This window comes from Neltuma alba, unplaced genomic scaffold, assembly GCF_004799145.2.
Source record: "Neltuma alba isolate B1F8T4 unplaced genomic scaffold, ASM479914v2 tig00008226_pilon, whole genome shotgun sequence".
Classification (NCBI taxonomy): Eukaryota; Viridiplantae; Streptophyta; class Magnoliopsida; order Fabales; family Fabaceae; genus Neltuma; species Neltuma alba.
In genome coordinates this window covers 15379-39680 of record NW_021634973.1, presented here as the reverse complement: position 1 = coordinate 39680, position 24302 = coordinate 15379, and the positions used below count along the sequence as shown (strand labels likewise).

Below are 24302 nucleotides of genomic sequence, written 5' to 3'. Positions count from 1 at the left end.
AAATTCAAGCAGCGCCCACTGGATTTGGCTTCCACTGACTTCCTCTGCGTCCTTTTACTATGAGCTCCTCCAGTTATCCTTTCTCGAACCTTCCTCACCGTTCCTCTATCTGATTCTCAGTAAAGCACATGTGAAAGTGAAACATCTTACAGTTTCTCAGTTTCTTCTTTCTTTCTTTCCCCCTTTTGTTTTTTTACTTTTCTAATTACGTAGGCCTTTTTTTATCAAATTCTAATCACTTAGACTTTTTTGTTTTTGGCCAAAACGTAGACTTTTTAATTATAATTATATATATTCTCTATATTATGTGTGGTGTTCTCAGGACATGAATACTGATGAATTTAATTATTATTAATATACTACCTCTGTTTTTAATATAAGGTCTTTTTGTTGATTTTATTTTCATTCTAATTATAAGATCCTAATTGACTTGTCTCTCATATTTATACATTCTTTCTCAAAATAGTTCTTTTAATAGTGGTAGTTCTAGCCAATAAATTTGATTAACAAGAATATTAGAAAATATAGTAATTATTTATTATAAATAACTAACTTAACTTATTATTTAATCTCCTCAAATTAGTCAACTAATTTTTATAATTAGAATAGGAGGTAGTATATTATTACTGTGTGCATCTCACAATTAATTTATAAATAGAGCGATTCTTTCTTCTTCTTTTTTAAGTATCTAATATATATTTTATTGGAAGTAATTATGCTAGATAGACGATTGAATATGACATGTCTCTTAAGAATTCGACAAACTTTTCAATTTTTATAAACAGGATGCTTTTGTTAATTTCTTTTCATTTTCTGGATTTAACGTTTCGATTCGAATTCCATCTCATTCTGAATGCGACACTGGATTGTCAGCACATATACGAAAGCGAATGAAACTCATTTCATTTTTCTTTTTGGTTTGAAATTGAATAACATATTTTTTTCTCTCTAATGAATGAATAACGCTTCCATATCTCAAAGATAATGCAGAGAAACAGCAATATCAGACAAAATGCAACCCTTGGAGATCCTGCTTGGTCAAATACTATTACCAGAAGGGATATTTTACGCCCGTTTGGTAATAACGAAGCAAATCCAAACCACAGTAGCATACTTCAAATGTTGTAATAACAAATTAATAATGGTGACCCAAACCAAAACTTAATCCGTAATTTACTCATTTTCTTTTTAGGTAAAGTCAGGAACGTTTGCAACGGGATTGTTTTTTTTTTTTGGGCAACCGTTGCATATATTGTTATGGGCAGACATCAAATTCTCACGATTGGGGCTTTTTCTCTTTTTGGACACAGCAATTTTAGCTTCCTAATTCATTTGAGTGGAGCCTGAGATGAGACAGAATCTGTGAAGTCCACGTTAGAATGAGTCATTAGTCGATGAAACGCTCAGCCTCAGCGATATAATTATCTTAAAAAGACTTCTTTTATTTATTGTCCTGTTTTTTTCATATGAGTTATAATTAAACTAAATAATAATAATTTTAAAAATAAAACACCGTAATCATGTATGATTAAAGAATTTCATAGAATAAAAATACAAAATTGATACTACCTCCGGTCCTTAATTAAAGCCCCATTTGACTATTTATTCTTATGTAAAACATTAGCGTTGTTTAATTCTCAAATAGTATCTTTTTTTCGCTTTGTTTCTTCTTTATATATATTTTTTCTAGTCATCTTCTAACAATAATAGTTCTAGTCAATACACTTGATTAGCAAGGATATTTTAGTAAAGAACCACCTATTTAGGACAAAAACTAACTTCTCAATTTACTCCTTAATCTCCTCAAATTAGTCAACTGGCTCTTATAATTAGGACCGGAGGTAGTATAAGTATTGTCCTGGTTATTTTACTGAACTTTTTGTAATCTCGTGACATTCAAATGCCTTCCAAAGCTATTTTTATTTCTCCCCTTCATTTAGAATTTAGGTGGATTTTAACGAATAGATGCATAAACTTTCCAATTTTCAATTCAGTATAGAAAATTAGAAATAAAACCAATCAAAACTCTTCATAATGTCGGAGGCCATGTGGTTTTTCCCACCGCAACAGGTGATAACAAGGGGACCTCCAAATTCGGCCTAAATGAAAGAGGGCGTCCAATGAAGTGAGGGGTAGGGCCGCCCCAAGAAAACCCAAAAGGCTAACCCAATTTGGAGGTCACGCAAGATCTATTTATGCAGCTTGTTCGTACTTTCCCTGGACCACAAATTTTAATTGCCAAATTTGTGAGAATTTCTGATTTTTTTTAATAAAAAGACAATTCTTTTGTTGTGTACAGAATAATTTTATAAAGGACTATTGAACACCAAATATACGAATCTCTCTTAATAAAAATTCAAACCTTAATTTATTTTAACTAAATTAATATAAGATGTGTACACAAAAAAAGGTCAGCCCACAAGTAATTTGAGCTTAGCCCAAATCAACGTGAGAGAATTTAGAAAGGAAGCACGCCATTAATCAATTGACGACAAAACACATTAATTTTTTTTAGAAAGAAAAATCATATCATATTTATAGAATAAAAACCTTCTCATTTAGCTTCCTTCTTTTTTTTCTGGTAGAAAGACATTTAGCTTCCTTCTTGTCTTTTCGATTGCATTAATAGCATAGTAAGAAGCACTTCCCTATTTAATGCATTGGACAGTATGGTCGAGGATGGGGAACAAATATCATTTCATTTTAATTTAAATAATAATATTTTATTTTAGATATGACTGAGTTTCATCAAATCAGCCCAGACATGTTTTATTAAATTTAATTATAATCTCATTTGAAAATTTTAAATTATAAGATTTTTTTCATGGCTAGTTAGTTGCATTCTCTCTCAAAATTGAACACGCGAGTTATACTTATTTTATTTTGCATAAAAAGGTTATAAATATATTTTATTAATATGTGTGAAAATAATCAATATTTATTGGGTCAGTATTGAATAATCTTTGATTCAAATAAATTTTTTTTATCATTTTCAATATAAAATCAATAATATTGAAATAAAAATAAAAAAGCATACACTTTAATATGTCAAATTTCGATTTAAAAAATGGATGGATATATACTTTAGCTTAAGGGTAATTTGATAATTGCACTTCAAGAGACATTGGTACACATTGATATTTTTTTTTATGATAGAAAATAAATGAAAGCTTAAACAAAGGAGAAGGAAGTATTGTCTATTTTTGTCCTATTAATTGTCAGGTTAACACTTGACAGAATCAATAAAATACAATAACAATACATCCAATATCTAATGATTAATAACATCGCAGACAATACTTGTAAAAGACGGAAGGGGGGAGTTACAGAAGCATCTTCGCTGTTTTCTTTCTCACAATGAAACGCCACGGCCTCTCTCTGAACTCTCCATCGATTGCTTCTTAAATGAGAAAAGTAATAAGACGCCATGATTAAAGTATCATCATCAGGAAAATATGAATAACAAAGGCTGAATCTGCAGAGGAATAAAGCACCAGTACTAGGGAGCAATATTCAAGCAAGCTGCTCATACTTTGTGAGCCAGCATAAGAGAGCAAAAGGATCAGAAAGACAGAGACGCCACATTTTTTTCACGTTGCCAAATGCACCCAGTCCCACTCCACCCCACAACTTTTCTCGTGTCTTGTCTAGTTCATTTTCTTTTTTCTTTTACAAAGTTCATTTCTTGACAAAGTTTCGGGGATTTTCGGGGTCAATTCAGATATCAGACAAATAGTGACAAAGCAAAGTGGAGAGAATCTGATATGCAAAGTTAGACCCACAAGAGGAGGTCCCCTTGCAACAGGATAATAAAGAAAAAAATGGAAAAGGAAATTGGCTAAAAGTTGCCTCCTCTTTTCGTTCCTGTTTTATGTAACCTTTCTCCGTTTTTATTTCTATCCCTTCTTTTCTTTTCTTGATGAGGAATAGCTAAATGCCCATAGGAAAAAGATTTCATTGATGAAATGAATCGAATGCCAACAATGTACATGGGCCATTACTGCTAAGCATTGTTTGGCTGCTAACAAAGAAATTATCACTAAAAGAATTCAAAATCTAAGTATGGACCCGAGGAGGACCTGTTTGAATCAGTTGTAGCAGCACCTTTTCACTAGGAGGCACTGAAGATGACTTGGATGTCTGGTTCATAAATGAAAGATCGAGTGGTTTTGGGATCTCAGGGGGATGGATGCTGCGAATGAGAGCCCAATTAATGCCTTCAAAGAAATGATGTTGTTTGATCTCAGTGGCTCCTCTTTGAATCCAAGCCTCTTCTGTGGGTCTTTCACAAGCAATCCCTTATCAAATCCTTCGCTGCAAAACTGATGCTTGATCCCTCAGGGAACTTTAGACTCTGACCCACGACATTGAACAACGTTTCTCGATTCCCATTGCCTTTAAATGGGGTCTTCCCAAACAACAATTCATACAGGAAAATACCAAATGTCCACCAATCCACTGCACTCCCATGACCATCACCTCTTATGATTTCAGGAGCTAGATATTCATGAGTCCCGACAAATGACATAGAGCGAGCATTAGTTGGCTCAGCAATTAGTACCGGAAGTGAGTCTGAATTCGCTGAGCTGTGTTTTTCACTCTTTGGTTTGGTCTTTTTTGAGCTGAAGAAATGGGGCTTGAAGCAAGATGGCTGCAGGCATGAAGGTTCAACGCAAACGGGTAATTTGCAGGGTGGATCGATGCATGAAGATGGCTGGATGCAGTAGGAGGATATCTGACAAGATGGTTCTTTACTGGACTGAACAAGGGTGGGACTTACACAGCATCTAAGTGACAAGTCAAAATCAGAGAGCATGATATGCCCATCTTCTCTTACCAGTACGTTTTCTGGCTTCAAGTCTCTGTACACAACACCCATCATGTGTAGATACTCCAGAGCAAGAAGCACTTCAGAAGCGTAAAACCTGCAAAAAGAAAATGAAGCTATCAGAAAGCAGATTCAAAAACTTTGAGCCTAAAAGCATTCCAGCGTAAGTAGAACCGAATGATTATGGAGGCTTTAATTTCCAGACAACCATTTACATAACCATGCAGACAGCAAAATACCAACATTAGGTGGTGATTATAATGACTAGTAATGATTGGCAACAGGATTGAGTTCCTTTTACCCAAGAGTCTGCCGGACCAATAACAGCTATCGATTATGCAGGTGAACAGGGAAATAAAACTATATGCCCTTCGCTGAAATCATAGCTGAGGAAAATAGCAGCTTAAAAAATGCAGCCAAAAACAAAAAGGTAAACTTCTTTGGACTGTGGAACAAATTTCCCTTCCAATCTTTAATCAAGACTTGCCAAGCAGAAGATTCCGCATTCTTCCCTTCAATGACATGAAGCTTGATTGACTCTTTACATCATTAAGGAGCAAAGCAAAGAGAATTAGTAATATCAGCGTCAAGTAATTGTGCCATTATAAACTAACCTGGCAGCTTGCTCTGTGAAATGCTTGCCTTGCTGCCGCTGGCGGAGGGTATGAAGATCCCCTCCACTGCAAAACTCCATGAGCAAGCAAGAGAACTTCTCAGTCTCAAAATGTGAATAAAGGGAGGGAAGAAAAGGATGGTCCAGTAAACTCAAAATGTCTCTCTCAGTCTGAGCTCTTGCCAATTTCTTCCTTCCAGCCAACATGCCCTTATCCATAACCTTCATGGCGAACAAACACCCCATCCCTCTGAGCTCAGCCAAATACACACTCCCAATATCCCCAAAACCTAGCTTCTTCAACAGCCTGAAATGCCCCAAACCCAATTCCCCATCTTTCCTCTTCACACATTGTATCGCATCCCACCTAATATCGTTCCCCTTGTGAGGCTTGGAAGGGCTAAAGCTCCTAAAACTTCCCTCACTGGCTTCACAATCCGTCATAGATCCAGTGCTCCTCTGAGTCTCAACGTTGCTGCTACTACTACACATACTAATACTAGCACTGCCACTAACATTGGGGTCCCGGCAGCCACTAGCAATGGGAGATTCAGCATCATTGTGGTCAGCATTCTCGGGTGGTGGCTTGTCCATGGATCAGCCAAGGGTTGGTTCAATGGAGGAAGTGTGAGAGAGGAAGGTTCGGTTAAAAGTGGGTTCGGTCAAGTTGGTGGGGGTGTGTGACCGAGGCGGTCAAAGAGAGAGCGAGAGGGACGCGGGCGCGAAGGGAGCTGAACATGGGGACCCAAAAGGAAGGGTAAAAAATAATAACTTAAAAAATGTGAAAAAACAGAGAGTTCAAATTTGAAATGTGAGGGAGATGAGATGAGATGATATTGAATTTGCTGATACACCCGATGACTGGGTTGGGTTTTGAGACCAGGCTCTCTCTTGCACAGTTCCAGAAAGTGTTACAGCTCGGGGACAAAAATTACAGAGGAAGAGAGAGAGAGAGAGAGAGAGAGAGAGTGGCCCTAATTACGAGGACGACAAAACAAGGGCCCTTCAGATTAAAAAAATACACTCTCATTCAGTCATTCAACCATTCAAGACTGTTGCTTCGGCGTGTAAGCGGAATTTGGAGTTCCAGCGACACACATGACTATGGGGTTTGTACATTACTAACTCAGAATCTTGACCGTCCATCTTCTGAGGATAAGATCATGATCATCCCGGTTTGGTTGCGATGATGCAGCGCAGGGGACTCGCTCCAAACTCCAAAGCACAGCTTTTTTTTTTTTTTTTGCGAGTCACAACTCACAGGGAGAGAGGAGTGTGAGGGAAAACAAATGCAAAAGTAATATGGAATGGGTGGTGAATTTGGATTCCAGTGGATATTCCCGAGAACCACAAATGATAGAGCAGGGGGTTAGTAAATCTGGGCCCGCCACAACGAACCTTGTCATAAATCAAGAAAAAAACAATGGAGAAAGTCATGAATGAATCTCTGCAGTTACTGCGCTCCGAGTTTTCTATTGATAAGCTTCAACCTACTTATTGCGAAATTAAAAAAAAAACTATCGCCAACACATGCAAACCGATATGCTAGCATTTCGATAACTAGGGGGAAAAAAAACAAAACAAACGAAAAAGCTTCACACGCAGCATCCTAGATGGTACTTTTTTTAAAAAAATATTAAAGTAAATGCCCAAGAGTTAGAGAATTAAATTCAATTCTAAATATAATATTTTACTTTGTTTTGCTTTTTGAACCATTTGATTGCAAGTATTTAGTAAGTTTGCATCAAGAGATTGATTTAATGTAAATGATTTAAAAAATGTTTTGAAAAATCAAAACATTTTTTCATAAATAACTAATTTGATTAATTAAATTTTTTTAATCAACTCAAATTAATTAAATAGATATTATATTTTAAAACATCAAAAGTATATTTGTCAAATTAATTTAGGACACGGTAAAAATAACTCTCATCATTTCACAAATTGATTATATACTTTTTTTCAAGCTTTAGGGGTGAGCTTTCAAAATAATATATATATATATATATATATATTTCATTTTATACATCCAAACATTTCAGCATTAGACTAGAGTTTGAGATCTTATCCAAGTATTGTGGGTAGTGCCATCATTTTGGCAACTTGTCATTGACTTAAAATAATATTTTATTTACCTAAATAAACTTTCAAAAATATACTTTTTAAAGGTTTTTTTTTGTTGGGAATATTAGATATGGTATCCAAAAGAGACGGTATGTGACTATGTGCACAATACCTTGCTTGACCCATAATCTCTCTAATGTAAGGCTGAGCAAGAAGAGAAAGAGAAAATGAAAGTAAAGAAATAAAACTGTGATGAATTCGCAGTGATCTATTTGTTGACAGTATATATAATATGTACATTGAGATAATCTCGCGAAACTGTTGTCGCATGATTACAATCTGATATATACATATAATATGATATCCTAAGATTTTAATTTGAACTAGTCTTGATATCACGTGCCGTTATGCATGCGGGTTTTATTGTGTTGGGCCAAGAGAGGTGGATCTAATAATCTGCTAACAAGAAGAAACACACTTAGGAGGAACTAACCCTACTTAGAATATGCCAAAACAAAATCCCCTTTTTTGAATTTGAAACGAGGGAGCAGGACTGCTCTCCTGAACGAGCAAAAAGCAACGAGATGTTTAAAAAAGCCCGAAAATATTCTTTTAATAAAAAATGGGTTTAAAATAATTTATCCATTTAATACAAAAAACACGTAATGTCGAGCTGCTTCTTAAAAAAGAAAAGAAAAAAAAAAATCCTCGTTGACATTTCTCAGCCTCGTCGGAGTGGCAATGATATAGCAAGTAAATCACGTATGGAGTAAGCAACATGCGATTGCTAGCTAGAGCCTCGAATCACTGGCTTGATTTTCGCGTCTCGAGGCTGAGAAAACCATGTCTCTGAAGTCTGAAGCCATTTCTGAATATCTTGAGGTTGAATTTGAAGTCCCACAAGAGACACGTATCCAAATAAATCTCATCTACATTTCACCCAAGAGGCGCCAAAAGAATAATATTGATGCTTTCTTCTTCAGGATAGCAATTAAAAACCAAATCAAGCATCCCTGGCTTGTATCAAAGCAAAGCCTAATTAACTAACCAACAAAGTTAAAGGTTGCTCAGCTTAAAATGAGCGCTGCTCATATTTTAAAAGAACACCGGTTCAAATCATCTTATGTGAACACATCTAGGATAAGTACTCTATACGCATGCTTCTATATTTTCTCTCTGTTTTTTCCCCGGCCCCTTGAACAGTGATGCTCGCCTTAACTTTGGTGAATTCTACAAGCTAACTCCACCAGATTTTCTCCTTCTAAAAAAAACAGGAGGGGAAAAGGCCTGGACTAGTATATATAAATACTTACAGATAACTCTTGCAGGTCGTCAAGTTATAATATCTCAGACTTAATCATTTAAACAATATTAAATATCAAAACAATATCAAACATACAATCTATTTATTAGTTGTTATGCAAATTAATATCAGATTCTTAATATAAAAATTAGTTTGACATTCAATTTGATCTTAAAAGAAAATATCCTAATTTACTCTGTCTCTCATATTTATCTATTTTTCTTCAAAATAATATCTGTAGTAGTTATACATATTAAAGTTTTCATCAAATAGTAGTTGTAGCTAATATTCATAATTAAGGATATTCTAAGAAAGATAACATATGTTTATTACAAATAATTAACTTAATGAATTTTCTTAATCTACTCAAATTAGTCAGCAAGCTCTTATATTAAGACTTGAAGGTAGTAGTAAATATTAATCCCTTGACTTCTTGAATTTATTATTGCAAGATTTTATATTATATAATGAATATAAGTAAGTTAATTTGAGTTTTTTTATTTTATATTATATATTAGCCGGAGATAATGCAGTATAGACGTTCTGTATTCTGCAAAGTTCATGAATGCACAACTGGGGGAAAAGAAAAGCCTAAAAATCCTCCCGATGTCACAGTTTTGCCTGATCACACATATATGCCACGGGATGATTGATGTCATGGATTAGACGATTCACCTTTGAGCATACAGCAGAGCAAACTCGTCCGCCTTCGCAATAAAGCAAAACCCTCACACTACCCCGATCTGGTGTGCACGTGTCATCTCCTGTATTGCTCTTACCTTACCCGGGGTTTGCTATCTAGTATCTACCAACTCAAGCAATGACCATACTTGAAGGCCAAAGTTCCCATAATTAATTATTTCCTTCTCCTTCTTCCTTTTCTCTAAAGAATATCCTCACCAAGCCTTAAAGTACAATTAAACAAGAACTCATCAGTTCAGCTCTTAATTGCCTGTACTATATATAGACACACGCACGCACCCACCCTAAATGGTCATTAGCGCAGAAAATTGCGTTCATCAGAATCAAGACACAATGCCGTTGCTTCACTCTCTTGCTACTTTCTTCCTCCTAACCTGGCTTTCCTCTTGGCATGGTATTCGAATTCCAAACTCTTGATCATCATTTAAAGCACTTAGAAATTAGTTCACCGTCGAATTTTAAAATATACAACCATAGAGGATATACTTGTAATATTTCCTAATATTTACCGCTTCTATGCATTGTGTGTACGCATATATATACAGGTGATACTGCAGGGGCACACGAAGTCACCTTCTACATACACAACAAATGCCCATTTCCAATATGGCCAGCGACTGCGCCAAATAATGGCCAGCCAGTCATAGCTGACGGTGGATTTTACCTTCCTCCGGGCCAGACCCGCCGAGTCGTGGCTCCATGGTCATGGAGCGGCCGTATCTGGGCCCGAACCGGGTGTAACTTCGCCGCCGGGAACTGGAGACCAGCCTGCGAAACCGGAGACTGTGACGGAAGGCTGGCCTGCAACGGCCTCATAGGCACTCCACCGGCAACACTAGTCCAAGTGTCGCTTCAAGGTGACAGAGGCAGGCCCAACTTCTACGACGTGAGCCTGGTCGACGGCTATAACATCCCCGTCTCGATCACTTCCAGAGTAATAAACCCTAAATGCATCATCCAAGGTTGCTCGAAGGATCTCAAGAGGCTGTGCCCGGCGGAGCTTGAGGTGTTGAATCGTGAAGGAGAGGTTGTGGCGTGCAAAAGCGCTTGTTTGGCTTTTGATAACGACATGTTCTGCTGTAGAAACCAATTTGGAAGTGCAGAGAGGTGCAAGCCCAGTGTGTACTCCCAGATATTCAAAGAAGCATGTCCGTGTTATTATAGCTATGCCTTCGACAATCCTCCTCCATTGGTCAGCTGTTCGTCCTCTGAGTTTATCGTCACGTTTTGTCCTTCAGGGTGGGGTTCCCAGGAGCACTCTTACGACATGATTTCCATGTAGAAATTAGCTTCTTCTAATGGTTTATTGACTTCTATTGGCATGTATCAACCTCGTCATTGAGTGTTCATGGTAGTAATAAGCAGGTGAATCTAGGGTATTTAAAATTTAATATGGATGGTTGAGATTTAAAATTTCTAGTATACAATTTTTTAATAATAAATTTATTTTTTAAATAAGTGTTAGCTATAACATTATCTTTGTTTTGAATTATGCATCTTTTAAAATAAAAGATTGATTATAAAAAATTTAAATTTAATCTACCATCCAAAAACAACCTAATGATTCAAATTAAGATAAGCATTCTGTGCTGATCACTATGATGAATATGAAATATGCTTCTCATGTATTATTTGTAACTACAAGGCGTGAAGCCGTGAATCTCTCCTTTCACGGTTCACACCCACTCATAATAACTTATATCAGTTTTTTTTTTTTGCTAGAATATCTTGGGCTGGGGTGTGAGCTGCCCCTTCTCTGCCCAGTTGCTCCTTAATTTTGGAGTTTTTTGAAAATATTTTTAATTGTTCTTTTTAGTATTATATTTTAATATTTTACTTACAAAAAATAGTTTAATTTTTTATTTATTATTATTATTTTTAAATATTTAACACTTTAAATGGTTTGATTTCTTTTTAACTTAGAGTATTAAATCTTTAAAAAATAGTAAAAAAAACTAAACCATTTTTTTGAAGTAAAATATCAAACTGTAACTCATTATATGTAAAATCTAATGATAAACACAGCTGCAAAAAAAAGTTTGGAAGGAGCCCCAAAATTAAGAGGCAGCTGGGGGCTGGCTGATTTCCGTAGCCCTAATAACTTGGAAAAAAAGTCTCTTCACTTCCTTCCCCATCTATTTTCTTTCACTTTTCATGATTGCGATTTGAACCATGCATATTTCATATTTTATAAAATTATGAATAAAATATTACTCCTCCAGTTTTAAATATAAGATCCTTTTGTAATATAATTTACATTATGAAAGGGGTCTTATATTTAAGACTGGATGAATATTTTTTAAAAAATAAATAAACAAAATTAAATTATTAAATTTTAGTCATGATAATTAAAAAAATAACAAAAATATTTTATAAAATTATTTATATAATATGAAATCCGGACTGCTTAAATTGCAATCTGGTTGGAGGAAAAGAAAAGTAGTGAGAGCCCTTGCCCTGTTGAATTTAAGCCGAGAGGTTCTTGTCCATTACATACATATAAAGAAACTGCTCAGTATTATTTGACTTTTTCGCTTGTTGAGTCGTCGAATTCATTTCATTTGTATGCTTTGGTCTATGGAATTTAGTACTCTTCTAAGTTTTAATATAAAACCTACTTAACTAATTTGATTAGGTTAAAAAAGTTAGATAAGTTAGTTAATTATAAGAAATATGACATATTTTTCTTAAAACACTATAATCATCTTTCTTAATATCCTTCTTCCTTCACTTACTTGATTATGGTTGAGAAAGCATCTATAGAAGTAACTTAGAAAAAATTGATAAATATAAGAAATAGATCTTATATTTAGAATTATAATTAACTTAATAATTAGATTTTATATTAAGGACCGAAAAAGTATAGTTTTCAACTGGAAATAAGTTCACATGACGTTGATAATTAAGATGTCAACTAATTTAAGTAATTAGGGGACGTGAATTAATTGTTTTGAATATGATGCCACTAGTTCGTCAGAGTTGGCAGATTACAGTTAATCATGTTTGTGGGGTCCTTACTGTATATCACTCTAAAATTGTATCATTATTTAACAATAGTAATATTTTTCATTCAGTGAGGCAAAAAAGACCTTTCTCATATTTAAAAAAAACAAAATCTCCCGCATTCCATTATCACTCAGTCTTGGTCTCAAGTAGGGTGGCAGAGACCGGGGAGGAAAAGAATAGGGAGGCAGAGAATGTAAAACTCAAATAAGTAAAATGGGTGCACCAAAAAGAGAAAAAGAAAAATGGGCTATGAGCTAGAAAGTATAATCATCGGCCCAGATTGATAACCCAATTGCAACTTCCATTCAGCTCCGTGTAAAGGGGGGCCAATAAGTACTCCTTCCTCTTGTCGGGATTTGCTGACTCCGAGGCAACGAAACTATGATGCCGTTTGGCGCGACGGATCTGGGAAAGGAGAGACCCAGGACAAAGCAGGAGACGCTAGTCGGAAAGACGCCGAGAACAAACATGATGCCCCTCCAAGTCATTCTCGTACCCAGCCAAGTCATCTTTTGTCCAGGAGCCCACTTTGATTATTTTGATCTGATGAATTTCCCATGGTGCTATTAAAAAACAGGTGGCATTTTAATGAATTACGTGTCATTATTTTGTTAAAATGAAAAGTTGGTTTGTTGAGGAAGGAAACGTCCGTCTACTAATCTGTTAGTGAGGGGTTAAATTACTCCACTTTTATAAGAGTTAGTCTGCGTAATTTATATTTAAAAAAAATGCAAAACCAAAATCTGGGTCATTGGGTTCGTGGGCTTCTGTTTTGACCCAAAAGGATCGTGTTTTGCCAGTATCTGTTTCAATTAGGGTTTCCATGCTCTGGGTCCTTCGCCTCCTCGAGCGGCAGCTGCTTGTGCTTATATATCGTGGCTTCATGGTATGTCTCTTCGATTTTCATCTTCCGCGCTCTGGTTAGGAACCCTCTTAGCCTATTCCTGTGAAAGGCTTTCCACAGTAAGGGAGCGTCTCATTGTCTCTGGATTGTATTGTTTATTCGAGTTTTGTTTCTTTATTCCTGCCTCTACAAAAGTTGAATCCCTATCTATGATGAGAAAACTGCAACAACATGATGGATAAATTCCATGATTCGTTGTATTTAAGTCTCTGATGATTGGTTTATGTCTATTCTTTTCTTTAAAAAAAAACTTATTTTTTTCGCTGAAAGTTCTTGGTAAACTGCAGCCGAAGAGATATGATGATTTTTATATTGGTCCGTGTTTCTGAATTACCGTGACCGACAATTACATAACCATTTCTGATCTCTCTTTGCGAACGTTCCTTCCTGGGTCTTTCATCAGTTTCATTTTTATTTTTTTCCAAGTTGTTAATGAGGAACCGTTGCTCTGTGATTACTTGCCTTAATGGCAATATACGCTATTCCGATTCAGAAATGAGCGGAAAGTATATTATGACTAATGAGAGCAATGGCTATCTTAGTGGTCGACTTATTCCTATTCGATGGCTTAACAAAAGTTGTTACAAGCACTTGTGATTCTTCTTTGTTTTTTTTTTTTTTTGAAAATGAAATTTGTGACATGTTGTTCCAATTGTTTTGTTTTGGCAGTGATGAATTTAGAATAAATTCACATGTCAGACTTCGGAGATTTTCAAAATCAATGAGAATGACCATTCTAAGTTTACTGAGCTTGAGTTTGATTTATCCATCTTTCGGTTTAACTAGAAATGTTTGAATTTTCTTATGAAAACAATTATTGATGATAGTGTTCCATCTCAGAATTCTATTCTGCTGTGATGAATTTAGAACAAATTCACATGTCAGACTTCAGAGATTTTCGAAATCAATGAGAATGACAATTCTAAATTTACTGAGCAGAAGTTTCATTTTCCTCATGGAGAGTCTTGTATTTTTGAAGTATCGAGCCATTTCATGTTATCAAAGTCTTAAAGTAAAATCTGCTGGATTTGTCAACTAATACATCGTTTTTGTGAGTTGGATTCGCATGCTAATTCAAAGTGTAAACTAAGTAACCCCTCGATCCTACACAGATGATTAAAAGAATTAACATGGTTAGAATGGTTGGTCTGTCACCTCGTAACACCATATATGCTAGTGCCTGCTCGAAAAGGGCAATGAATGGGTGAGCTAAAAGAATAACTGAAATAACTAATGCACAGCATTGCCATGATACAGACTTCTCAATTAATCTAACTATAATCAGGTGTGCTTAATGCCCAGGAAAATTAATGTGGTGACAGAAGACGGAACACTCGTTACGGCCCCTGTTCCTTGATATCAATGTTTCCTTAGTAGAAGTAGAGGTCATAGTTTCTTATTTATGTGGGCAGGCCACTTGTTGAATGACTCACAGGACTCTGTTAAATCATCTTTGACATTACCCTAGATTATATTTATTCGAAACCTTATCACTTGGCACTTTGAGATGGTGTGCCGATGCCAGTGCCTTGTGTGAGCTGTGATAATGTGCACATGAGAAAGTAGTCGGTATTGAAAGAATGCACGAACTTTTAGATTGGACTTCAAGTGAGACATGGAAGACCAATCATAGATATCAAATCATGAGACGACGAATCCTCGGCTTCAAGGCATACAAGAGTTTAGTTTTGCATTTGCACAAGTTCACGGAATGATCTCATGCCTGGAAATGTAAACTATATAATCCCTGCTCCCCCGGTCGTGCAATTTGAGGCGTTTAATGTGCTGTTGGTTACTTAATGCCGGCCAATTATTCTGTTTCAGCGATTGAAATCTACCTTGATCTCCAGGATATTTCACCATGTTAGGCAACTTCAAAAGTAACCTCCGAATGCCAGGATTTTGATCGTTTTAACAGTACTGCCACGAGAGAAATAGTTTGCTATCTAAATTTATTCAGTTGTTTACATTTTTTAAAACGAAAACAAGCACGGATCAGCTCATAATTGAACAACTTTAAAATCCTTTGCAGGATTCACGCTGGGGGCTCACATGTTGGAACTCGAAAACTAGTGTCAGCAATGCGAGAAAGATTCCCGAAACCATATGTTTCAGAGTTCCTTTTTCCTATTTGTCTTTGTTATTTTTAGATCCAATGATGAATTTTGGGTTAGTTGCCGTCAAGAGCGGACATCAAGTGATCAGATTCCCTTGGAATTCTTCGTCATAAATTCGATATCGACGGTCTACTTCTTGTTTTAGCGTGTCGTTCGATTTGAAGCTCGTTTACCAATTACATCATCCTCTAGTACACGTTTTTCTATACTCACGAGCTTCTGATTTCACAAACAGGATCGTCTAAACCAATTTCAATGGTTAAATAATGAGTCATTCATTTAATCTGTTGGTAAAACCATGCGGAACTATCTTTTTTCCTTTTCCTTTTTCTTTTTTGAATGAGAAACAAAGAAAGAGAACAGTGTACCTAATTTGCTAGGAGGGATCAGATCTGGATGTGGAAAAAAAAAAAGATATCATGGAAAATTTAGTGACAGTGATGTAGCAACCTGTGGCTCCATTTACAAGAAACCATAAAAGATAAATAGCACATTAACAATATATTAGCATTGGCCAAGACAAAGAAAAAAGAAAAGGATGTTGGCGCAATTGCACGGGTTGGAATTGGGAGCTGCCCTTCATCAGCATGTGAGCTAACCAAATAAATATCTGTCCGCTACATTTTAAATATAATCCTCGCAGATTCCTAGCCACATCTATTGGTTGTCCGACGAAGATTATGAATTGACGGATGATGAATATCATAATGTTGCTGCCGTCTATCTTCCACTATCATCCCCTGTTAACTTGCCTTTGCCGGTTTGGACATTTTCTTGAAGGAAATATCTCTGACCGTTTTTCCCTTTCAATTTTTAATTGCAAAGGGCAGGAAGTTGATTGTTTGTTCTACAGTGATTGGACAGTGTTGATCACACTGTCGTTAATAAGATTCTGCCTTTGTTGGAATGGGCATGCGTGATTCCCTGAAATGCTGCTCTGAAAATGTGACCCTGATGCTTGCTTTGCTGATTAGGCTTTAATCTCTTGAACGGTTTTATGAGCAAGTTGATTCTAACACACGACCGAACAATCAACAGCAATCCCATTGAAGAGGTCGAGTGGTGAGAATTAAGGTGAATGATAAAGGTAATAATTATGTCACTGGTTATAAAACGACAACAAACACAAGGGCCTTCCAAGATTGAACAGAAACTTGAACTCCCATTTATCTACATATTCAGCCAATAATTTACTGTTCTTTTTTTATCTATAGAAAAATGAAGTGATGACTTCATCCCCTTTCCCCTAAATATAGGCTAGAAATGTATGAGTCATGCATGCCAGAAAAAGCGTTCCTTTCCAGCATATCCTACGCAAGCACGCATGATTATTTCACATCTTCTATTCCCTTTCCAGTCTGAAGCACTTTCAGCTAAATACAAGCTATCGCAAAGAGAGATCCACTCCTATTAAATTTCCTAAGCCTTTAATGAACTTACCATCTTGTCTCCTAGTAACTTGCATGTCGTTGTCCTAGACAACCTTTCGATTGAGCAGCCAACTACGAATTGCCAAGGAAAGGGCCAAACATGTTTCTACGTGGTTTAGTTTGCCCCTTCCTTTAGCTCAGTGGTTAAGGAAGCTGAAGTCAATGAACCGTCGTCGTCTTGATAATTAGGTATATCACAATTCCCACACGAGCCACACGCGTTTGGCTGGCTCATCATCTCGCCGACCTATGGGAATGAAGACAAAAACTTCCCAGTCAGCTTTTTAATATTTTCATTTTATTTTCGGACATAAGGATAAAACTAATGACCCCCTCGTCACGTATCTCTCATCTATATATGCGAAGCCCCCATCTCTGAAAGATACAGTCATACAGAGGTGAAAGATGCAGTCTGGAGAAATGTTTACTTCGGCAGGATCCATAATTGCTTCCTTAATGTTCGTTTGGGCTATGTTCCAACAGTATTTCCCCTACCCACTTCGCAACCAAATCGAGAAATACTCTCAGAGGCTCGTCACTTTGGTGTACCCCTACGTCCAAATCACATTCCACGAGTTCACCGGAGAGCGCTTCACGCGCAGCGAAGCCTACTCCGCGATAGAGAACTACCTCAGCCCACGGGCCTCCACGCAAGCCAAGCGTCTCAAAGCCGACATCGGCAAGAACAATCAGTCTCTCGTGCTGAGCATGGACGACCACGAAGAAGTTGCTGAGGAATTCAGAGGAGCTAAGCTGTGGTGGGCTTCTGGCAAGAACAACTCCAAATCGGAGTCTCGTTCGTTTAACCCCTTGACCGACGAGAAAAGGTACTACAAGCTCACTTTTCACAAACGACATAGAGATTTGATACTAGGGACATATTTGAATTATGTGATGAAAGAGGGGAAGGCTATTAAGGTGAAAAATAGGCAGAGGAAGCTTTACACGAATAACGGGTCATATTGGAGCCATGTCGCTTTGGAGCACCCAGCGACGTTTCAGACTTTAGCCATGGAGCCGGAGAAGAAGGAGGAAATTATTGATGATCTTATCACTTTCAGTAAGGCTGAGGAATTCTTTGCGAGAATTGGGAGGGCCTGGAAAAGAGGGTATTTGCTGTATGGTCCTCCGGGGACCGGGAAATCCACAATGATCGCTGCCATGGCGAATCTCTTAAGCTATGATATCTATGATTTAGAGTTGACTGCCGTGAGGGATAACACTGAATTGAGGAAGCTACTTATTGAAACGTCAAGCAAGTCTATAATTGTGATTGAGGATATAGATTGTTCGCTTGATTTGACTGGGCAGAGGAGGAGGAAGGTGAAAAGGGAGGACGAAGAAGAGAATACAGATCAAAGGCAAAGACCAGCGGCGGGCGAAAGAGAGGGCAGAGGTAGTCAGGTCACTCTTTCTGGGCTTTTGAACTTCATTGATGGGTTATGGTCTGCTTGTGGTGGAGAAAGACTCGTAGTGTTCACCACAAATCATATAGAGAAACTCGATCCTGCGTTGATTCGAAAAGGAAGAATGGATAAGCACATAGAGTTGTCCTATTGTAGCTTCGAGGCGTTTAAGGTTCTTGCTGATAATTATCTCAAAATCAAGTCCCACCATTTGTTTCCCAGAATCGGTGAATTGCTTAGGGACGTTAAAATCACGCCGGCCGATGTAGCAGAACACCTGATGCCCAAGTCTGCTTCTGGGAATTCTGAAATTCAATTGAAGAGCCTGATTGAAGCTCTCGAAACGACAAGAGAGGAGGAGGCGAGAAAGATTGAAGCTTTGGGCAAACAGGAAGCTGATCAGACACAGCACCATTCATGAGTCAGTCAACAGGAAATTTCTGGGAAGGCTGGTGTAAAGGAAAAGCAAAAGAAATGGATTCGACAGGGACAGTGATCCATTAAATATGGATATAATTTTGTCATGTAGAGCCTTAATTCGACACTTATGCAACTTGCGACAATGTTGTGTTATTAATTTTTAGTACAATAATGAGAGAGTTGTTAGACGATGATGGCCCTTTCAACTCAGAATCTCCGCATTGGATATGATGTAAAAGACGGGAAAATTGATTGAATGCGGGAGAATAGTCGATGGAAGTGACAGCCGGCTTGAGTAAAATAAATATTATTTGTTATAATAAATCTGAAGAATAATGCATACAAACACAGAATTAAAGAGTGATCCATATATATACACAAGTAAATGAGCTTACCCCTAAATGGGCTGAAGCCTAATAGTTAACTAACTCTTATATTTCCTCTCAAGTTGGGGTAGAAACTAACAGAGATTAGGTCTAGTGGAAGAAATTAGTTCTTTATAACGTGACGATGCAATGTTCAAATTCTCACTGAAAGAAGTATCCACATTTAATGCCTGATAGTGTATCAAATATGATTACTTTCAATAGAAGGATATCTATGCGTAGCCAAAAAAAAAAAGCTAGGGGTAGAAAACATTTGATGTACCTAACTAGCTAAGAAACTTATTATGTACATCACAACCTACAACCTTAGTCAGAAAATCAACTTCTTGATTTGAAGAACTAGTATGTTCCAAACTAATTAGCGTATCTTGTAGCTTCTCTCTTATAAAGTAACAGTCGATTTTGATATGCTTAGTCCTTTTTATGAGAGACTAGATTAGAGGCAATGTGAATAGTAGCTTTACTATCACAATGAACCTTGATAGGATGTGAATGGCTAAATGTGTAACTCTTTGAGTAAACCCACTAGCCAAATAACCTCTGAAACAATAGAAGCAAGTGACTATATTCAGCTTCTGCATAGGACCTTAAAATTCTATGTTGCTTCTTGGTCTTCCACATAACAAGAGAGCCACCAAGCATAAGCAATTACCCAGTTACAAATCTCCTTGTGGTCCCAGAAGAAGCCCAATAATTTGAGTCACAAAAATAGTCTAGGGGTAGATCTCCACTTGAGCTAATCAACACTCCAAGCCTGGGCTTTGCTTTAAGTATCTTATTACATTTAATGTCGCTGCCATGTGAGCTTTCATGGGCTGATTCATAACTAACTGACTACCTACACTGAGAAACAAACATTAGGTCCAGTAACAGTTAGATAGATTAATCTACCAACTAGTCTCCTATACCTTCCAAGGTCCTTTAATAATTCTGATTTCTTATGTTTACCATCTTCAAAAGCTACTAATTTCACAGAGTATGCTGATTAGGGGTGTTCATGGGATGGGACGGGACCGGGACAGGCCCGTCCTGGTGAACAGGGACGGGACAGGGATTTTGTCCCGTGTCCCGTCTCGTCCCGGAACGGGACGGAACCGGGACGGGACCGGGACGTCCCGCTTCCCCTTTTTTTTTTAAAAAAAAAAAGATACCATAATTTTTTATATGAATTTTTTTATGTTATAATACTTATTTTTTATTGGGCTTTTAAAGATAAAAACATTATAAAAAAATATTATGTAGAAAGTTTAATTATATAGCATAAAAAAGGTGTAAAAATAATACTGTAAAAAAATATCGTAAAAAAAAAACACTATATAATGACTTTATGAATTATTTTATTGAGGAAGGAGATTTTGTTGAGATAATACTACAACTTAAGAGCTACAAATCACCATAAAAATAAGAGTTATTATTAATAAGTAAATTGAATAATCTAATAATAATTATTAATAAATAATTTTTAAAAGAAAAAAAATCCCGGGACGGGACGACCCTGTCCCGCGTCCCGTCCCGTCCCGGTTACTGTTCCGTCCCGTCCCGTCCCGAACTCACCGGGACCGGGACGGAACGACCGGGACGAGACAAATTGAACACCCCTAATGCTGATTTCACAAAGCATACTAAGGGGTTTACACCCACTCATCCCAAAATTAGACAGTAAATCTGGCACATACTTTCTTTGAGATAAAACTACCCCTTTAGAAGATCTAGCTACCTTTATACTAAGAAAGTACTTCATCAAACCTAGGTCTTTGATTTTGAAATTATGATGAAGAAACTCTTTTACCTTTGTTATTCTTACCTTAGAACTTCATGTGATTAGTACATCATCAACATAAATAAGACTCAAGACAATACCATCACTGAAAGTTCTAAAGAAGAGAGAATAATCATGCTTACATTGAGTGTAGCCACCTTATTTTAGGGCCATGGAAAGTTTATTGTTCCACTGTCTAGGTGCATGTTTAATATACTCAGTGACGTCGCGAGTCTGTCGTAAAGCCATAGGCATCTCATATACCTTGTCATATTGCGACAGGTGGAATCAGAGAATAGGATCTAGCCTAAGCTCTTTTCATTAAAACTAGTTCAACGCATGCCCTTCAAAGCACAAAACAGCTATGTTGAGCTTGTCGTTATCAACAATTTTATCGAGCTTGAAGTATCGCTCAGTTTCTTCTCCAGAAAATAACAGCATATCAAGCTTGCAATAGTTTGACAACATGGTGTCACCATCGCTAATGGGCTCGTCAATCGCCTCCACCTGTGGATTCGAGCTGCGTCACCATCCCTTAACGTTTACCGAAGTGCAACTCAGCAGGCACATTAGATGTAAGAGGTTTCAAAGTTGCCACATCACTACTCAAACTCTCGATGCTTTGCTCAGCACGAAGCATCTGAGAATCATACTCGCCAAATTTAGCCTCCATCTTTGTGTTGACCATCCAGAAACATACGGATCTGATACCTTATGGTGAAAATGGTACTCTTAACTGTATTATTCAAGTAGATAAGGCTCTACAAAGTATGCTCTAATGGAGGAAAATACAAAATCAGTCACAGTGCATTTGAGAGGCACTCCACTCTCCTCAACAAACTCTACTCATTACCTACCTCCCCCAGTATACGTTTTCTTCTCAAATACTCATTTCCTCTAACTGTCACCTAGACATTACCATATTTGCCCATCTCACGTGTACAACACTACCCTGACTAGTTACCGGGCTTTTTCTATAGTAAGTAAACATGGCCCGGTGCTCAACAGATACAAACACTTGTCTTTTAATTTATAGAGATAGCTAGATCGCAGATATAAACTTCCTGCGTCTAGTAGGGTTCTGCAGTTGCTATACTCCTGGACTGCAGAGGAGAATCTTGGGCTTTCTTGATTAGAGGCCCATGTTAAAGATTGGTGATTGGCGTCTTCGTGTCTAATGGCTCTAATACCATGATAGCCTATAAAGGCTTGAGTAAGACAAATATCATTTATTATAATGAATTTGAAGAATAATCCATACCAACACAGGATCAAAGAATGATCCATATATATACAGAAGCAAATGGGTTTGCAACTAAATGAGCTAAGGCCCAACATTTAACTAACTCTTACAGGAAAGCATATGATAATTTCATTCTTCACGCAAGAATGCACTTAGGTCATGATTCACAAATTGCACAGAATGAAATAACACCACACTTGCAATTCATGATTTGTGAGTTTTACGTGGCTCATGGATGTACATTTGTTGTCTGGATTTTGCATTCTTTTTTTCCTTTGTCAACCTGGCTTTTACATTAATATTCTTTATTGTATGATTAATTTTTTAAAAAAAAAAAATCTAGGTATTATATTTTATTTGAAAAGCTCATGTTAAATATGTAAAATATTTTATCTAGATTTTGTTCCCGCTAGGGAAAAAAGGTGGGGGCAGAAGCATCTAAATAATTAGCCAAAACAGGCTAGCACTCTCGAATAGGCCTCTACCCCATGTTGAGTTCCGGAGTTAATCTTGGGCTTTTGATGTGGCCTCTAGTACGGAGTAACGTTGGGTATTATTGGGCCACAGTCCACATATCTATATGGGCCTCTCATCTTTTGGCCCAACAATTTTGTTCTAATAATCTAGGATTAGTATCCGAGAAGGAACCAGTTTGGCCCAAAGCTTTTTTTCAACCATTCAGATCTGATCTGAATTTTCTAGATTTAATCTCTTTAATTAATTATTTTTGTATAGCAAAATTATTTTTTGAAAAATTGATAGTTAAGAGATAATTTTTATTTTAGATTCTATATCCATTCAAATAATTATTTTAACAAATATTAAAAAAAATTAAATTTGGACCATCTAAATCTTATCTGAATGATCTAAATATGAGTACTTCCATCCAAGAAGCAGGCAAGGGGCTAAAAAGCTCTTGTTTTATTTATTTATCGATTTATTTTTAAATCTTCAGTTTATCAAGTTCCTGTGACGTAACGAATTGTAACAAGACGTCACCCAGGTGCGAAGACGCGGCGGGAAACAAAACTACTTTACGAAGAAAAGTATGCAAAAGAGAAAAGTCCAGCTAAAACAAAGGAGCATCAAAGAAATGGACCCGCCCATTTCCATGCACATCGCAGTCAGCTCACGATGATGGAACCTCCAACAATATTTGTGCAATCAGCGTTCTATTTCACATGCATATATTGCAATTACAATTTGCCCCTTCTTCGCTTCTTCAAATTATCTAACTCGGTCTAACAAAAGAAAACAGAAAAGTAAAAGCAACAAAACCCCTTTCAGAGATGAGAGGCATTCTATTTTATTATATATTGATATTATTACTATCTCTTGCCCTAATTATAAGAGCCAGTTGACTAATTTGAGGAGATTAAGGAAGTAAGCTGAATTAGTTATTTGTCCTAAATAGGTGTTGTCTTTTCTAAAATATCCTTACTAATCAAGTGTATTAACTAGAACTATAATTATTAGAAGGATTATCTTAAAAAAAATTGAGTAAATATGATAGACAAATTAGATTGGAGTCTTATATTTAAAACCAAAATAAAAATCAAATAGAGTCTTATATTAAGAATCAGAGGTAATATTTACTAGCTAGGGGCCATAAAGAGGTATCCTCTTTGCGACCCTATATCAATATTGTTGGAATAAAAAATCAATCCGCCTTTGATGGATTAGGTCCAAACCCAAAAAACTTGGGGTCTAGTCATAATTCACTAAAAGATCAGGGTGATGTTAGTAAAATATCTATTTTATGTTTATTTGAAATATTATCATGGAGGGAATAAATTTTCCTATGCGGAGAAAAACTTGCAAACTTGTGAGGATATATGTGAATGTATTCCTCTTAACCTTTGTTGGTGTTGTTGATAATTGAAAATAATTAAGAGCTGTAGTGTCAAGAGAAGAATAATTCAAAAAACTGAAACCAATGAATAATATTGAGACCGTCAAGTGTGGCTGCAGCAGATTGATGCATTGCATATATGTATGTATGCATGTATGTATAAGATGAAGATGATTGCAACTCGCAGTGGTCTCAGTCCTTTATTTCAGTCAATTTCCTCAACATCCCGCCTCGTCGCTCTCCCTTGAATATTCAAACACCCATTTAAA

At 36.7% G+C, this 24302-nt stretch overlaps 2 protein-coding genes, 1 long non-coding RNA gene, 5 other non-coding genes and 1 pseudogene across 8 annotated transcripts; 7 read left to right on the top strand and 2 right to left on the bottom strand.

Moving 5' to 3' along the window:
• Nucleotides 1-4002: 4002 nt before the first annotated feature.
• On the bottom strand, nucleotides 4003-5990 carry LOC114753861 (serine/threonine-protein kinase D6PKL2-like; annotated as a pseudogene).
• A 3816-nt stretch (nucleotides 5991-9806) lies between these two features.
• On the top strand, nucleotides 9807-10896 carry LOC114753862 (thaumatin-like protein). Its single transcript, XM_028942572.1, has 2 exons — nucleotides 9807-9904; nucleotides 10056-10896. The coding sequence occupies exons 1-2, from the start codon at nucleotides 9844-9846 to the stop codon at nucleotides 10790-10792; spliced, it is 798 nt and encodes a 265-aa protein (XP_028798405.1). The 5' UTR covers nucleotides 9807-9843; the 3' UTR covers nucleotides 10793-10896.
• A 2668-nt stretch (nucleotides 10897-13564) lies between these two features.
• LOC114753864 (small nucleolar RNA Z199) lies at nucleotides 13565-13638 on the top strand. Its single transcript, XR_003741067.1, has one exon. It is a non-coding gene; the product is annotated as a small nucleolar RNA Z199 (small nucleolar RNA).
• A 74-nt stretch (nucleotides 13639-13712) lies between these two features.
• LOC114753863 (small nucleolar RNA SNORD18) lies at nucleotides 13713-13788 on the top strand. The gene has a single exon (XR_003741066.1). It is a non-coding gene; the product is annotated as a small nucleolar RNA SNORD18 (small nucleolar RNA).
• A 76-nt stretch (nucleotides 13789-13864) lies between these two features.
• On the top strand, nucleotides 13865-13949 carry LOC114753865 (small nucleolar RNA U54). Its single transcript, XR_003741068.1, has one exon. It is a non-coding gene; the product is annotated as a small nucleolar RNA U54 (small nucleolar RNA).
• Nucleotides 13950-14080: 131 nt separating this feature from the next.
• Nucleotides 14081-14176, top strand: LOC114753867 (small nucleolar RNA R64/Z200 family). Its single transcript, XR_003741070.1, has one exon. It is a non-coding gene; the product is annotated as a small nucleolar RNA R64/Z200 family (small nucleolar RNA).
• A 90-nt stretch (nucleotides 14177-14266) lies between these two features.
• LOC114753866 (small nucleolar RNA R64/Z200 family) lies at nucleotides 14267-14362 on the top strand. Its single transcript, XR_003741069.1, has one exon. It is a non-coding gene; the product is annotated as a small nucleolar RNA R64/Z200 family (small nucleolar RNA).
• A 27-nt stretch (nucleotides 14363-14389) lies between these two features.
• On the bottom strand, nucleotides 14390-24302 carry LOC114753860 (uncharacterized). Its single transcript, XR_003741065.1, has 3 exons — nucleotides 24292-24302; nucleotides 16732-16735; nucleotides 14390-14517 (listed from the first exon to the last, which is right to left on the bottom strand). It is a non-coding gene; the product is annotated as an uncharacterized LOC114753860 (long non-coding RNA).
• Nucleotides 17373-18913, top strand: LOC114753859 (AAA-ATPase ASD, mitochondrial-like). The gene has a single exon (XM_028942571.1). The coding sequence runs from the start codon at nucleotides 17373-17375 to the stop codon at nucleotides 18792-18794; it is 1422 nt and encodes a 473-aa protein (XP_028798404.1). The 3' UTR covers nucleotides 18795-18913.

What these genes read in the sequence shown, in the direction of transcription:
- LOC114753862 (XM_028942572.1), top strand. Translation starts at nt 9,844, where the DNA reads ATGCCGTTGCTTCACTCTCTTGCTACTTTCTTCCTCCTAACCTGGCTT. An exon ending in CTGGCTTTCCTCTTGGCATG is followed by an intron (nt 9,905 to 10,055) that starts GTATTCGAATTC and finishes ATATATATACAG; the next exon opens with GTGATACTGCAGGGGCACAC.
- LOC114753859 (XM_028942571.1), top strand. Translation starts at nt 17,373, where the DNA reads ATGCAGTCTGGAGAAATGTTTACTTCGGCAGGATCCATAATTGCTTCC.